At 41.1% G+C, this 14717-nt stretch overlaps 1 protein-coding gene across 4 annotated transcripts in view; it reads right to left on the bottom strand.

Annotated features, from left to right (window-relative positions):
* Positions 1 to 14717, bottom strand: part of NCOA7 (nuclear receptor coactivator 7) — a 95663-nt gene that overhangs the window by 6062 nt on the left and 74884 nt on the right. For 3 of the 4 annotated variants that reach the window (XM_065631614.1, XM_065631615.1, XM_065631616.1), the window contains 3 exons: positions 12743 to 13806; positions 11096 to 11264; positions 3560 to 3707 (listed from right to left, as the gene is read on the bottom strand). In XM_065631614.1, the coding sequence (XP_065487686.1) occupies positions 3560 to 3707; positions 11096 to 11264; positions 12743 to 13806 (1381 nt within the window). The remainder of the gene's footprint in view (positions 1 to 3559; positions 3708 to 11095; positions 11265 to 12742; positions 13807 to 14717) is intronic. The other variant, XM_065631618.1, reaches the window with a different exon arrangement.

The raw sequence follows: 14717 nt of genomic DNA, 5'->3' as shown, positions 1-14717 counted from the left end.
AGGTGCTGAGAGAGACAGAGGACAAGTTCTGAACCCCAGGCAGCACAGGCAGCAAACAGGAGCCCAGACATGGCGTGGGGCAGGAGCTCCCAGACTGGCAGCACCCAGGGTGCCTGGAGCTCACTGCAGAGGGGAGGACACTGTGTCACCTCTCGGCGGCAGCGGTTTGGGTGTCCTGGCTCCTGAAGAGATGCTGCTGGGGTGCTCAGCCTCCCGGCATCACCTGGCACAGCTGGAAAGCTGCTCACCCTTCAGTGCAGCTCAGGGTGCTTAGCAAGTGACAGGAGCCTCGGTGAGGTGAAGCACACTGCGCCCAGCAGCGGGGCTTTAGCTGGGGCTCGGTGCCACCACAGCAAACAGGAAGGTACAGCGAAAGCTCAGAGACGGGGCTGATGAGAAGGAAAACGGGAAACAAGGGGGCCTAACCACAAAACAAACAGGAAACCTTAAACCGCCTTTCTTCCATGAGCACATCACCATGAAGGTCTTCTCCTGGAGCTAGAACCTCAGGATGTGGTTGCCAAGCACACTGCGCTGCTGCCACACACTGCCCTGCAAATACGGCTTCCAAACGACTTTCCCATTACATGTGGGTAAAGTTTTGCATAACTCCTCCGTGACTTCACAATCACTGCTTGAACTTGCAAAAGCTGTCAACAGTCAAGACAATTGCCAACAAGCGCCTGGAGGTCCTACGCACACCTGTCCCACAGGCGAGAAACGAAATCCATTGGACTGACTCCAACTGCAGATTTAACCACACCACAAAACACAGAGAAGGAGCTTCTTGTGAAGACCAGGACCAGTGAAGAGCTCCCCGTGGGCAGGAGAAAGCGCTCACACTGTCAGTCACACCTAGCATCTCCAGTGGGACACGAGCAACACGTCTGCTGGATGCACTCACCTCCAGCCCATGTTCACCTGCAGACACCTGGAGCTGAGCCTGGGGCAGCCACCCCGAGCAGGGCACCCCAGCACTGGCACTCCAACATACACAGCAGGGTTAGGAAAGGGGGCAGGACAAAATTCAAGGGCAAGGCAAAATCCACCCCACAGAACTAATGTTGTTACGTGTCCCTGTGCATCTGGGCAGTACAGGTATTCCTGCCAGTGATGCTGGCAGAGCGGTACAGCTGCATCCTGCCCCTCCAGCCCAGGCTCAGCAGGATTTAGTCCTGGGTCTTCTGAGACTAGAAGGAATCCTGTGCTGGAAAATTTTTCGTATGTCAAATTTCAGGGAAGGTTTGCACTAAAAAATTAACATAAATTTAAAAAAAACTCAACAAACTGTTAAAGGAAAATGGACTTTGTGCTTTTATCCTTGCTCTTTTTCTGCCTCCTGAATGGTTTCACTTCCCTCCTCATCTTCCAGGCCATTATTTTATTTTACCTTTTTTTTTTTTTTTAAATGAACACTTTTTTCATCTTATATAAAAAGTACCCTGATCCTCTTTCAAAGTCTTCCCCCAGGAAGGGGAGGGAAAGTATCATAGTAAATTAACCAGCAACAGGTATCTGTAGCAAAATGCAACCAAACTTGCAAACATAGGCAATCACAGAAAATTTATTAACACAGCTGTAAATTACAAATCAACTCCAAAGACAGACCAGCCCCTTTCTTCACTGCATAGACACTTGTTCAGCCTATAACCGAAGTGCCCATTTGAATGAAGTTCAGAGTCAACAATTGCAAAAAAAGGGATTTGCAGAATCAGATGTTTACAGACCACACAAAAGCAGAGAGAGACAAAAAGAATCAACTGCTACAGAAAGTGGATCTACAAAATCTTTTCAAGATTTTACAGGACTGAGAAAGCAAGCTACCTGGTGTGGAAATACTGTGTTAAAATCAGTCTGAGGAAGGAGCACATTTTTACTGGGACAGAAGCGCTGTATCAGATCCACACTGTTCAAACAGGGACACAGTTCAACATACCTCCACAAAAGGCTCCTCCTGGTCAGGTCTGGCATAGTAAAGAATTCGAATATTCAAAGGCATTTGCTTCCCTTTCATCATCTACCAGTTTATTTTGCAGTATCCACTACACTTCCCTGCTCTAGTGGCAAGAGCTCTCACCAGCAAGCACGACAGACTGCCCATGGCACGCTGTGATAAAATTGCTTTTATGCTCCTCTACACTTTCTGTTTCCCCACAAGGGAGAGTGAAACTATGTAAGTGATCATGCCCAAATTTGGACTTCCGATAAAGATTTCCTGAAAGACCTCCTTTGAATTTGTAAAGCTTGAATATACTACAAATAAGAGAAACACACCTTTAAGAAGCTGTTTCCAGATAATTCTTCTTCCAATACATATATGAAGTAAAACAATGAGAGAAAAGCTCCCAGTGCAGACAGATCTCTCTCACCTCTGTTCATTTTGGTTTTACGAAAATGGCATGCAAATAACACCTGAACAGTGAAATCTAGTGCAAGATATGACAGCACTCAGCTCTGGGCAAAACAAGGAATGAAGACTCCTTTTTTTTTTTTTTTTTTCCCCCCAAACTTGCAGTTCACAAAGCACCAATATTAAAAAATACAAAACTGTAAAAATAAAAGCTATGTGGGATTAGAGGTGACGTTGCTACATTTCAAATGTCAAGCCCCACTCCTAACCTCCACTTTTGAATAGGACAATGTAGTTTAAAGATAGAAATGCTTCAAAAAAATAAAAAGGGCTGTAGAATTTTAAAAACGCATTCATATTTAAGACAAATAATCAGATCACTTTGTAAATCACCATCAAGATATTTCCCATTTAGGGATTTAATCTGTTTTTTTTGTTTTTGTTTTGTTTTGGTTTGGCTTGGAGTTTTTGTTTGTTTTGTTTTGTTTTGTGGGGGGTTTTGTGGGTTTTTTGTTTTTTGTTTTGTTTTGTTTTTAAAATTAACCCATATCCTTAGCACAGCAAGTGCTTCAGCATTCAGAATAATCATTAAAAAATGTGTGTGAGCTTATTCACCTTAGAAATGAGGTTTTGTATGCACAAGCAACAGATAACATACACAGGCCATGCCAAGTAGTTAAAACAGATTGCAAAAGCCCCCATATGAAAAAGCGAAAGTCCAAGTCTAAAACCTATCCATCTTACAGTCAATATTCAAACAGCATTGCTGCATGCACCTGAGATGCAAGGGTATGCCACAACATCCCACAGCAACCCATTCCAACCAGCACACAGGAGTCTCTGTTGGTGTTTCCATGTACATATACATTTCGGAGGTTTTATTTGTAGTATATAAATACAATATGGATTTAGCAATGCTGACAACATACACCTGTATACTTTTGTAAAAGGCTAACCTCATATCACCAAAATATTTGCACACCACAGAGCTCCCAGTTGTTTGCCAGTTCTTTCTAGGGAGAGAAGAAAGGAGGACTGAAGGAATATGAGTACGTTTGTGAGGCAGACATAAGCCTGGAGGAGACTTCTATATAAGCAGCAAGCATTATATAGAAACACCATAAAAAAATCATCAAAACAGCAAGTGCTGAGATTCTTAACAGGGGCTGCACACTTCATATGCTTCACACAAGGGCAGAAAGCACTCACCTCCCAGCTTTTAGTAGTGGGCTCACTGAAGAAGTTGTCTATCATGTCAAGCTCCTCCTTTTCTACCACGACAAAACCTTGCTCTTTGGCATCTTTCCCATATATTTCTGGTGACCACTGAACAAAAAATGTGTACAAGTGATCCACCCTGTAAACAGAAGAGGAGGAGACAACCGTTGTGCAGTGGTCCATGAACACAGCGCTGCCTTGTTACAGAGGTTTTGCCCAGTGACAAAGGAGGGACAACCACACAAATAGTGTACTACCCATGTACTTCCACCCTTGCATACCACCCCAAGCCAATAAATAGCTCCTTCCACCTGGCAGCCTGAAGCATTTCAAGGTTTCTGTTTTCCATCCCACAATATTTTTTTTTCCTCCCTTTGGTATACACACAGTCAAAGCATCATGGAAACACCAAGTGGTTTGTGCAGTCCCATGCAATTCATATTAAGATGACAAATTGCCTGTTTTTACATCATGTTCACAAAAGTTAAGTCCATAAAAAACTCATTTTAATTACTCAGTTCGACCTCCTGCACTGACCAAGCCATAAAATAGCACCAGTAAAGTCTACACCACGTTTCTATCTGCCCTCTAAAAGTTACAGAGACTAACCACAAAAGAATTCTTCATTTTGTTAGCATAATGAAAATAAGCAGTTACTGACAGTTCTGCTAATGATGCAGTACTGGCAGTGTATGCACTTCCATAAGTGTGGTCAGTTCTCAATCAATTTCTTGAAAGAGATGTTCTTTGACAACATCCGTAACAAACAGTGAAACAATTTCTCAAGAAGGAATTTAGGTAATATATTCCTTTAACCCAGATAGTACTAAGGATTAAAATGAACACATGCAATTTGAAACAGGAATACACTAGTGGATCCACTGTACAAGAAGATGAATTGCCAGGAAAAAAAAAAGGCAAAAAAAGGTAATTAAAGAGGGCAGATAGAAAGATACTAAGTACTTACGACACCGGATCTTTCTCCAGTTATTCACTAGGAAGTTTTGTCCAGTAGTTCCTTGATCCATACAGAACAATTAAAATCTTAGAGAAACCTAGACATTCTCTCCCTATATTTCAAGTTACTTGGATTTATAGTATATGCACAGATAGTCTTAAAACACCGTTTCAGCACTGTTGGATTCTGTTCAGGTTCATTTATTTTATTCCACAGATTTCTCCAATCAAGTCTACATTTTCTGTTCTACACTTCTACCAGTAATGGCTAGAATCTGAGGTCAGTTCTAATTGCATAAACTGCCAGCCCTGAAATTGTTGCTCGCTCATGACAGGTATATTAATTCATAATTAAAGTGAGACATTGGAGGGCAGAGCTTGACTCACTTTAGCGTCGATAAATTTTGCTCCAATTCCCACTACCCTCAGAAAGAATAAAGGATTGACTTTGCTGTGTCATTCAAATGTCCTTCTAACCACGAAAACTGAACAAATTAGCATTGCCTTCAGTTTTTTCTCTTCTCCTTTGCATATTCACAAACGCTTCTGTGGTGTGTGGCTAACAAATGACCTAGCTGAATTTAAATTTTTGTTCTCAAACAAGAACTGTATCTACACAACATTTCTAAGATACAACCAAATACAGCTCTAGCATAATTGTCCTAAATTTGTGAATGACATGCAACACCCTAGTTCCTGGGGCGTAAGCAGTCTCCCTTCATCAAGAACAAGTCAGGTAGCTAATGTTGACGTCAAAATAAAAATTTTAGCTGCTGTCTGTTCCGCTGCAGCAACACACACAAAAGAGATCAAAGTAGCACCATGCAAACAATCAGTCCTCGGGATAGTCCTCTCCAATAATGACCTGCAAAAGGCTAAAATAGGGTCACGCTACCATTGCCAAGGGTTTCCCCGCTTCTTTGTGAGAAGCCATGTGATCGCTTAGAAGTTTGCACAGATCTAAAAATAGTGAACTATGGAAGACACTTCTAAAAGCTGTATCATCTCATTTTAATCAAGATCTTTTCTTTTAACTGCAGAAGTTTTCCCACATCAACACGTGCCACTCAGCGTGCCCTGAACCTCTTTACTTGCTCACGGAGGCTTCAGAAGGAGCAGTACGATCATCTCTTCGCTAAATAATGTAACTTTTAACTGAAAGAGACATTTAACTTGACCATTGTGTGTTTTATGTGCAGTAGTCCTAGTCTGGAAAGCTAACTATTATAGAAAGCTGCCCTGCAGCAAAATCAACCAAGTTCCTCAGTGCACTCAGAATATTTCCTGTCAGGCCCCACGGACCTGTAAATGCCCATTTTATCTAAACGGTCCACAAATAAGTTTTCCTCTGCCATGAACAGATGCCAAATAAATCCAGACACTCCAGATCTAAGAAGCGGCAGTGGAAAGTAAGAAATAGGTGATTACAAAAGTGAAGTCATTGTGAAATTCTCTGTTAATAAAATAATAACATTATACTATGGTGGTATTTCCAAGTGACCAAAATGAAAAAAAAAAAAAAAAAAAAAAAAAGACAATTTCTAACTTCAGAAACCACTGCCTGAGGAACTCTCTTACAGCCAGCTTGACAGTTGTGAGGAAATTTACCCTAGAATTCAACAGCTGTTTCAGAGATCACATGCTTATGAGTGTGTTATGCACTGCCAGGGAAACATCAATAAAACATGAAGTACTTGGAAATGAACAACTTCAGAAATCTGAAGTTAATCACTCCAAAAAGAAATTATTCAAAATGAAAAACTGATAACAGAAAATTTTAAAAACCCCAAAACCAAAAAACAAACAAACAAAAAAACCCCCAACCAAACAAAAAAACCACCAAAAAACACAACACTCCAAGCAAACAAAAAAAACCTAGAAGACACAAATCAAAAACGAAAGATGGAACACTGACTAAAGAGGGAACCCCCTCCCATTTGTAGCCAGATTAAAAGGAAAGTTCATAGTAATACAAACAAAGGGCATAAAACAAATGCAAAAAGGAAAGTTTATAGTGAAGGATATAAATTCAGTAGAAAACTAATTTTGGAAAGTAGAAAACATGACTTAAATCATGACAGCCAAGTGATAAAATTAGTGTAAGACAAAAGCTTGGTGGAGTATTATGCCACTGCACTGCATAGTAACCTGGGCACAATCAGCCGTGTGTGCGTCTGTCCCAACAGGGGAGCGCACGCAGAAGAAGAGCAAGCAAGGGCTGTGATTGCGGGGTGCTCCCTTACCCTTGGCAGAAGGGCCCTAGAGACCTGGGATAACAGCTCTGAATTTCAGAGCAAGAGCTCCACACCAGCACACTGATGACAACACTTGGTGCAATCCTTGAATGCACTGAGAAAGTAACATTCAGCAGAATGAGATTGTGTTTAGTTTGGTGTTTGACACTTTGGTGACCACTGCTGGAACACTCTGCTCAGCTCTGATGTACCATTCCCAAGTCACATTCAAGCGCTGCAGCTTAAAGAGATGCAAAACCAACTGTTGTACAGTGAGAAGCAAAAGTTATTCAGCTTACAGGAGCGATATTCTGTGATAGCCAACATTAAGAGGAACTGAATCCAGGTCATGCAGATACAACCACAACCTGGGACCGGAAGCCAAAAAAATTAAAGTAGGTATCTAGTGCGCTGAAAAAGAGCAAAGGCAATTGTCAATAAAACACACTAGACAAATTGTCAACTTACAGTTGATTCTTTAGGGGGAACCACAAATTATTTTTCTCCTAAAAGATGTACTTTAATTTAGGAGGTCCCAAACTAACATCACCATCGCCACCATTTCTGTTGATATGGCAACAATATCTGACTTCTTTGACGGCAGAGGCAAACCAGTCTTCCATTAATCAATGTATTTGGGTCAGTCGTGTGTGGGAGGGGGGCTGCTTCCAAATTTGTGTATATGGGTAGTGGTGGAGGGTTTGTGCATCCTGTGACACATGTACAAAGGCCCCAAGTCCAACCACAGCTACTGGCCTAGAAACAAGAATTAATTCAGAGGAGTCCTACACCTTTGTTACAAACATGCCCAACTAGATGATGGTGATGATCCTTCATGAATCTTATGAGGGCTAAGGTATCATAAGCCCTCATATGCTTATATGAGCTTACATGAGCCATCATTATAAGATATTAAGCTATAGATACAGACCGGTTTTCATAGGTTTCATCTGTATAGTGTGCTATCTTATTTATCAGGAGTCTACGAGTACTCTACTTGTACTAGGCTAATTCAAAAGGAGTCTATATCGAAGTTTTATGCTACCTATTCCGTTCCATTAAGATAAGCATTTTAAGAGTGATCCTTCAGCATCAGGACCACCTCAGTCATTGTCCCTTTATGCAAAGTGCATGGAAGCATCATGTCAGTATTGACTCCAGCTAGTTGTGCTGCAAGTTCTTCCAGATCTCAGCTTCAACCCTATTAACTACAGCGTATCATGCACCAGATACTAACATGAGTCACAACCAAGCAGCACCTTGCACTACAAAAGGAAACCTCTCCAGAAATAGTAACAAAACTCAAACCAAAACTCACCCAGCTTCCCAAACCAAACAAATAAACAAAACCAAAACCAACCAACCAACCAAAAAATAAATGGGGCAGGAAGCTAAGAGTGCAAAAGCAAGGCTCTACCCCTGCTACTTTTGCTCCTTGAAAATCTGCCTGCTTTCACAAAAAGAAACTTCTGAAAAAGCAAATGCCCCCTCAGCAGCACGATCTCAGTGCAATGTCTTGATCAACACAAAATATACATTCATAAACCAAACCTGTCTGCCAAATTCCTATTACAGATAATCAGTGAAATTTACTTCTTGACTTAGGAACTAGTCACTGTTAAAATGAGAAAATTGCCTGTTAAGACACATGTTTATAAACAAAGAAATTCTGCATGACTATCTCTGTCCCAGTGCAAGGCATTTTCCTTTGCAAGTCCTTGATGAAATCTGTGAGCGGCGGAATCACTGACGTACTAATACTCAAAATCTACTAGGGTGGAAAAATCAGCATGCTATTTAAATATCCGTAAACACAAATCCAAGTAGTACAAGCACGCATAGACTTACCCCCTAATACTGTAAGCTATACCCATTGCAAGGCTTCTCAGCAGAGGAATCAATCAATCAGCATCCAAAAGCGTGGGTGCCTCTGGCTCAGCTGAACCCGACAAGATGCTGCCCTAGACTGAGTTAATCTGTATATAAGGCATCTGGAGATGTCCATCACCCCTGTTATGTGTCAAGGCGAGCACGGCTGTGAGCACAGCCCTGGAGTCACTGATTAACCCAGCCGAGCCCTGCAGGTCACGGGGCGACGTGTGCTGGGACGCTCTCGGTGCCCAAGAAACCACGTAGTTCCCAGACGAGACCTCGAACAGCCGCAGAAGGCCAATTGAGACTTAACACTTGTTAACAGCCTTTATAAAGAGTATCGGACTAACAGTTTTCTCTCTCTATTGATGTTTCTGGAGGCTTTCATGAAAAATAATTTTTAAAAGAGTTTTAAAAGGTGAGTTTTCCCCCCACCATGCCTCTGTCCTGCTGCCTGTTGAGCCTGCGGACTGAACTGCAGCTCCTCTGGGAGCGGTGGGCGATGTGGCCCAGACTGAAAATGATGCCACTTTCGCAGATTATGACAGAACCTGTTTTAATAGCAAACACCAAGAGGTAATGGTAAAATGCAATTAAATGCAAACCAGAGGAAGATTTAATTTACGAAGGGATTATAGACCCAACACTAATTTCTTCAAAATCTCAATCCAATTTGTTTTTTGGTTTTTCATTACTATGAAACATTAAGACGTTGCACAAGCTACTGCTACTGCAACTGCACTGGACAGATAGTGTTTGATTTATGCTGCTTTATGGCTAAAGAGATAAGAGTGGTATTCTTGATACTTTCATACATGAATATACATAGCATTTTGAATGTTTTTAACTTAATAAATTATTTTGATACATTATATCAAAAATACATTGCAAAGCTATCCCAAATGACCAACTGCCCATGGCACTCTCAAGATGCAACAGTGACATAAAAATTATATGCTATGCAATACTGGAGCAAGAATACCACCAGTGCATAGGAAGCGATGCATTTTGCTTTGGGAAGGCATCTGGGAGTTTGGAGAAAACACTGACTTGTTAGGCAAACATACATCTTGCATTAATATGAGAGAGTAGGTCTCACATTTAATTTTTGCCTCAAGTTCTATGTGATCTTTTATGCACCTCTGTGCTGCTAAAACAGGCACTATGAATAGCACCAGAATGATCCCATCTTATACTATATTCACCACTAATTTTGACCAAGATCTGAACAGCAGCTCCGAGAGCAAAGATCTGGCCTGTCAGCCAGCATAGCCAAGTGCTGCTGCAACAGCTCACTGCAGGAATGAATTGTTCCTCATTCCAAAAACTTAAGTATAAACCAGTTGTCAACACTTCAGTTTATATATGGATTAGGTCCCCTCAGTAATCAGAAAATTTCTGCTCATAAAATGACAAGCCAAGCAGCTGTTTTCCAAGTTTGTGGTAAGACGCTTAACAGATTTACCTGTTGCGTAGAGTAACGATCAGAGATGACCTCAGTTCTGCTCAGCAGCTCTACTCAACATTAGATACACTATCCCTAAAGCAAAAACTGACCTTGTGTTATATTACAGCATCACTTTAACTCCTTGAAGTATGTACTCACACTTCGACCTAGAATTTTCTGAACCTGCCCTTTTGCAATCCCTGAGGAGCCAAGGACTGGGTTCAGCAGAGAGCAAGCAAACCAAAAGCTATCTTCAGCTGCACTCCCGATGGCCACATTCCAGATGGATTAAACCTCTCCCCCTCCTCCCCCAGGTCAGCAACTTCCATACTACTGCTCTGCTCAAAACATTAATTTCTAAAATACAAGAAATAAAGACTTAAATCAACACATAAGCTACAAATTTGAAAATAAAATGAAATATTCTGAAAAATTATTAACAAAAAAGAAAAAAAAGTGTCTGCATCTTAAAGACACCTCTGAGATTGATGACCAGTTCAGATCCTTCCTTCCTGGTATCTAATTCACCAGAAGCGTTACCACTGATTTCCCTGTTTCAGGGACAGTTCATCAACAGAGTGGAGAGCTGCGTGTCTCCTTTTTGCACATCATGCCCTTTTGCTCATGTGAAATACCTATTTTTTAGCACAGGCACCTTAGTGGATTCCTTGCCTCTCTTGCCACTGCTTCCCTTTTCCCCTTTCCCTCACTTCCTGGACTATGGCTGAAACCCAGATCATCCCTTAGTGCTTTTCCCATATGTTATCTGCACGTACATCCCTCTTTTCATCTTCCAAGTGGCACCTGATCCCTTCTGCCTTCCCACTGGGAGCCACATTAGACCACCACTGGTCTCTGGCATGTAATGAAATGAGGGCTCCCCTCTCCTCATCCCACCATCCTTGCTGCATTTCACACCTTGGACCATGTAGTGAAAGTCAGATTCAGCTCTAGAAAGCACAACACACTTAAAAATATGAGACAAAACAAGTTTTCGTGCTATGCACTGCAGCTTACCTTTCCCGTGGAACAGCAAACCAGTATTCTGGTTGCTTTATCTTTTTACTGTACTGTTGAGACATGGTGGTGCTCTGAGATGCAAAGGACTTTCTCATGGGCTTGCCTACTTTAATGCACAGAAACATCGGAGGAGTCTTGCTCTTCTCCTCTTTCGAAGGGAGCATATCTGAGTGAGAGACAAAAGAAATGGGCTGTTTACAGGAAAGTACAAATACTGCAGCTGATAAAACATTGTCACAAAGATTAATAATCTTGTGCAAAGGAATACTCAGGGGCACCGTACACAGAATTACACCTGACAAGTCATTCAACAGCAAAACTGGTTTAATAAATCCTTGTTCACCCTAAACTGTGGCCATTTATTCCCATTTTGTCACAGCCTCTATCCCCCTCAGCTGTACAGCCATGTGCAGATTAGCCCTGTAACGCAAATCAGTAAGACCATCAGACTGGGTTCAAACTGCAACATGAAGCAGGTGCAAGCAGAGGGGACTGTTTCACTGCGTCCTGGTACCCCATCCAGTAGAAGAGTAACCCTGCACACACATACACACACACACACAGAGCACCCGACCAGTTCCTCAATTCTGACAGTCAGCCAGCCACACAAAAACCGTCTGTCTGTACAAGACAGGGTCAAACATAAGAGTAGTTTAAATTCCTTAAATTACCAGCATGACAAAAACATTGCTTATTAAATTACAGCCTGAGTCACACTGAAGGCACCTCATTCATTTTAGGAGTACACATACAGCCATCTTTTTTATTTTTCTCTGCCAATGAGAATAATCACCAAATACAACCACTGAGATTTAAACCCTTTCAAAAGAAAGGAAAAATTTTAAGAATAATTGGTTTTCAAATAAAGACTTCCACTCATAATCTCCCATCACCTCATATGAATCAAGGGTATGTCCACTGGTTCATTAAACTACCAAGAGAGGAGCGGCAGCACTCTGGGTTGGATTAGTGCTTAAAGGTACTGGGCTGTAGGCGGAATAGTAATATGTGTACACAGTATCTAAACTCAGATTTCTTTTTGTTATATGCTTTCCAGTAACAGCCCAAATTTTATTTATTAGAACCCAATGACCAATCAGGAGAAAATGACCGGTCAGTAAGGCTCTACATATAATCCTATTTATCACTTCTTGAAGGGTTTCTATAGCACAGCAGACACCAGACAGATGCAAAGAGGGTCAAGAATACTTCAGTACCCTGCTTTGCAACAACATACGACTACTTTGGAAATGACCAGAAATACACTGACAGATTTCACTGAAGCAACAAAAGTGACAAATACAGAGTGACGATTCCTAAGCCATGAAATGCCCCTGCCAGTACTGTGACTAGATGACATTTCACTATCCTTAAAGCCAGTAAACAGAGCTGAAGATTATATAAACAGTAGTCACTGAAGATGGAAAAAGCACACAAACTACTTATCAAACTAGAAGCTTAGCGAATTTGAAGGTATTTTTCTCTTCTAAATAGCACATCATATAAAAATATACTATACAAGAGTGAAAAAAAAGACCAGGTATTACAGAAGGAGGAAATTTAGAGCAGAAGGCTATCCATTCAAAGGTTACCATCATAATGCTGTCCAAGTCTCAGAGGAAACAAGGATAACCAGAGACCTACCTTCAATTGGCACTTGAATTTTCTGCAGCAGCCACAGTCTGATTTCTGATTGATTGTCTAACTGTGTTTCTTGACAGGTCTTGTCTATAGCTGGTACTAATGAAGAGTCCACAGACTCTTTCAGATCCTTTTCCTCTGCTGCTGCTGAGCTGATTTCTAACGAAGGTGCTTTCCTTTCAACACAGCAGGAATCGAGCTCCATACTTCTAACTGTATGGACTTCATTAGCTTGGGACTTTGAACAGCTAAGTGTAAGGTCTATACCAATTGCTTTATTGTTTTCACCTTTCTGGATTTCAGCCTTGTGTAAGTCTTCAGATGACTGAGACCCATTCCCATCTTTATTGAGGTAAAATTCAATAAGTTTATCTTTCTCTAGCTCTTTCTTAGTGTCCAGTGTAGTCTCCACCTTACCTGTTGGGGAACTGACACATTTGTTTACTTCTGGAATAACATCTTGCTTTTCACACAGCTCTAAGTCTAAGTCAGCTTTAGGTTCAACACTGTCCTTTTTTTCCAAGGAATCAACTGTCAAGTGCTCCTGGACTTCTGTAGTGGGTTTGGTTACCTGCTGCTTAGTTCTCCCCAACTCCCTGGAGTCAGCCAGAAAGCCTTCCATTACTGAGATTTTCCTGTCCAACCCTCTGTCCATACGAGAAGACGTCTTTTCCCGCTCAAAGTCATCCGCTCCTTCTCCCAAAAGGGATTTTTCTTTGGTTTTGATGTCTGAAGCATTTTTTTCCCCAGAAGGCTCCTTGGCACATGGTTCCGCAGCAAACTTTTCCAAATGTTCAGTGGCAGTGATGTTGTTGGGAAAGTCCAGTAACTTTGATTTGATTGAGCCTGTACTCTCAGATGACTGAAGAATTTCAAAATCAGCAGATTTTTCCTTATCTGATGGTTTTATCTGTTTGGCACCCAGAGTGATGGATGGATCCCCATTCTGCTGCCTCTTTTCCTTGCTAAGGGATTTGAATTTGCTGAAAGGATTGATATCTTTCTCGGAGGACAGGTCTTCCCATTCTCCTGGCCTGTACAGAGGACAAAGATCCTTTGGTATGTCACTGTCAGGGAAAATGATGGATGTACATAGGATGTTAAAAGCAAAATGGAAACAGAAAAAAAAATGGAAAACAAAAAACAAATAATATACCAACTTAATTTAAGCTCTGAAACTCAACAAAAAATTACTTCATCCAAAATAAACATACACCAGCGGAAATAAGTGACTTTAAAGAAAATGGAGAAGAATGCGAACGGCATAATATCAAAATAAAATGAGTAAATCACTTGGCAGAATATGCCATGCAGGTGAAGAAATGGTACACACATAACAACAACGTGCAAGCCATCAGAAGTCCAGTAACCACAAACCACAGGACATGTATTTAGCTGCTGGAATTTCTTTCATTCCACGTTAATATTGTTATTTCCCACACCTGACAATGAGTCAACCTCTATGACTATCCATGCTTCCCCAGTCAGTACAAATGCATTTTTGAGAACAAAGCAAATCGGAGATAAGCCGTACCTGTTCGAACACGTTTACTGCAAAACAGTAACAGGCAGCAGGGTTGGATTTTTATTTTATTTTTCTTCCCATTACTCAAGTGCACTGTTTGAATGCAAACTTCCCTTTTTTCAAGCAGGACGATTGCAAAACATTTCAAAATGGAAAATTCTCAAAACCTTAACAGCATACAACTTGAGCTCTTCATTACTGCTAAAAGGTTTGAGGTGAATAAGAATACAAGATTCTCATCACTTAGAACTTACTAGACACTCTAGTAATGAGCATAACAAAATACGTGGGGAATTTTTCTTGAAACGAGAAAAGAGAAGTAGATGAATTTCACTGATCAAATAGGTGTTGCCTATAAGGACAAAACCTTGCTTAGCATAAGCAGTGCCTAGACTAAGCATAAATGAAGGTAGCCCACCCCAGAAGGTCTATTATGTATTATAAATGCTAACT

The sequence above is a fragment of the Caloenas nicobarica genome, chromosome 3 (assembly GCF_036013445.1).
Source record: "Caloenas nicobarica isolate bCalNic1 chromosome 3, bCalNic1.hap1, whole genome shotgun sequence".
In the NCBI taxonomy this organism is placed as follows: domain Eukaryota; kingdom Metazoa; phylum Chordata; class Aves; order Columbiformes; family Columbidae; genus Caloenas; species Caloenas nicobarica.
The sequence above is the reverse complement of the archived record's forward strand: the minus strand, read 5'-3'. Positions and strand labels throughout refer to the sequence as shown.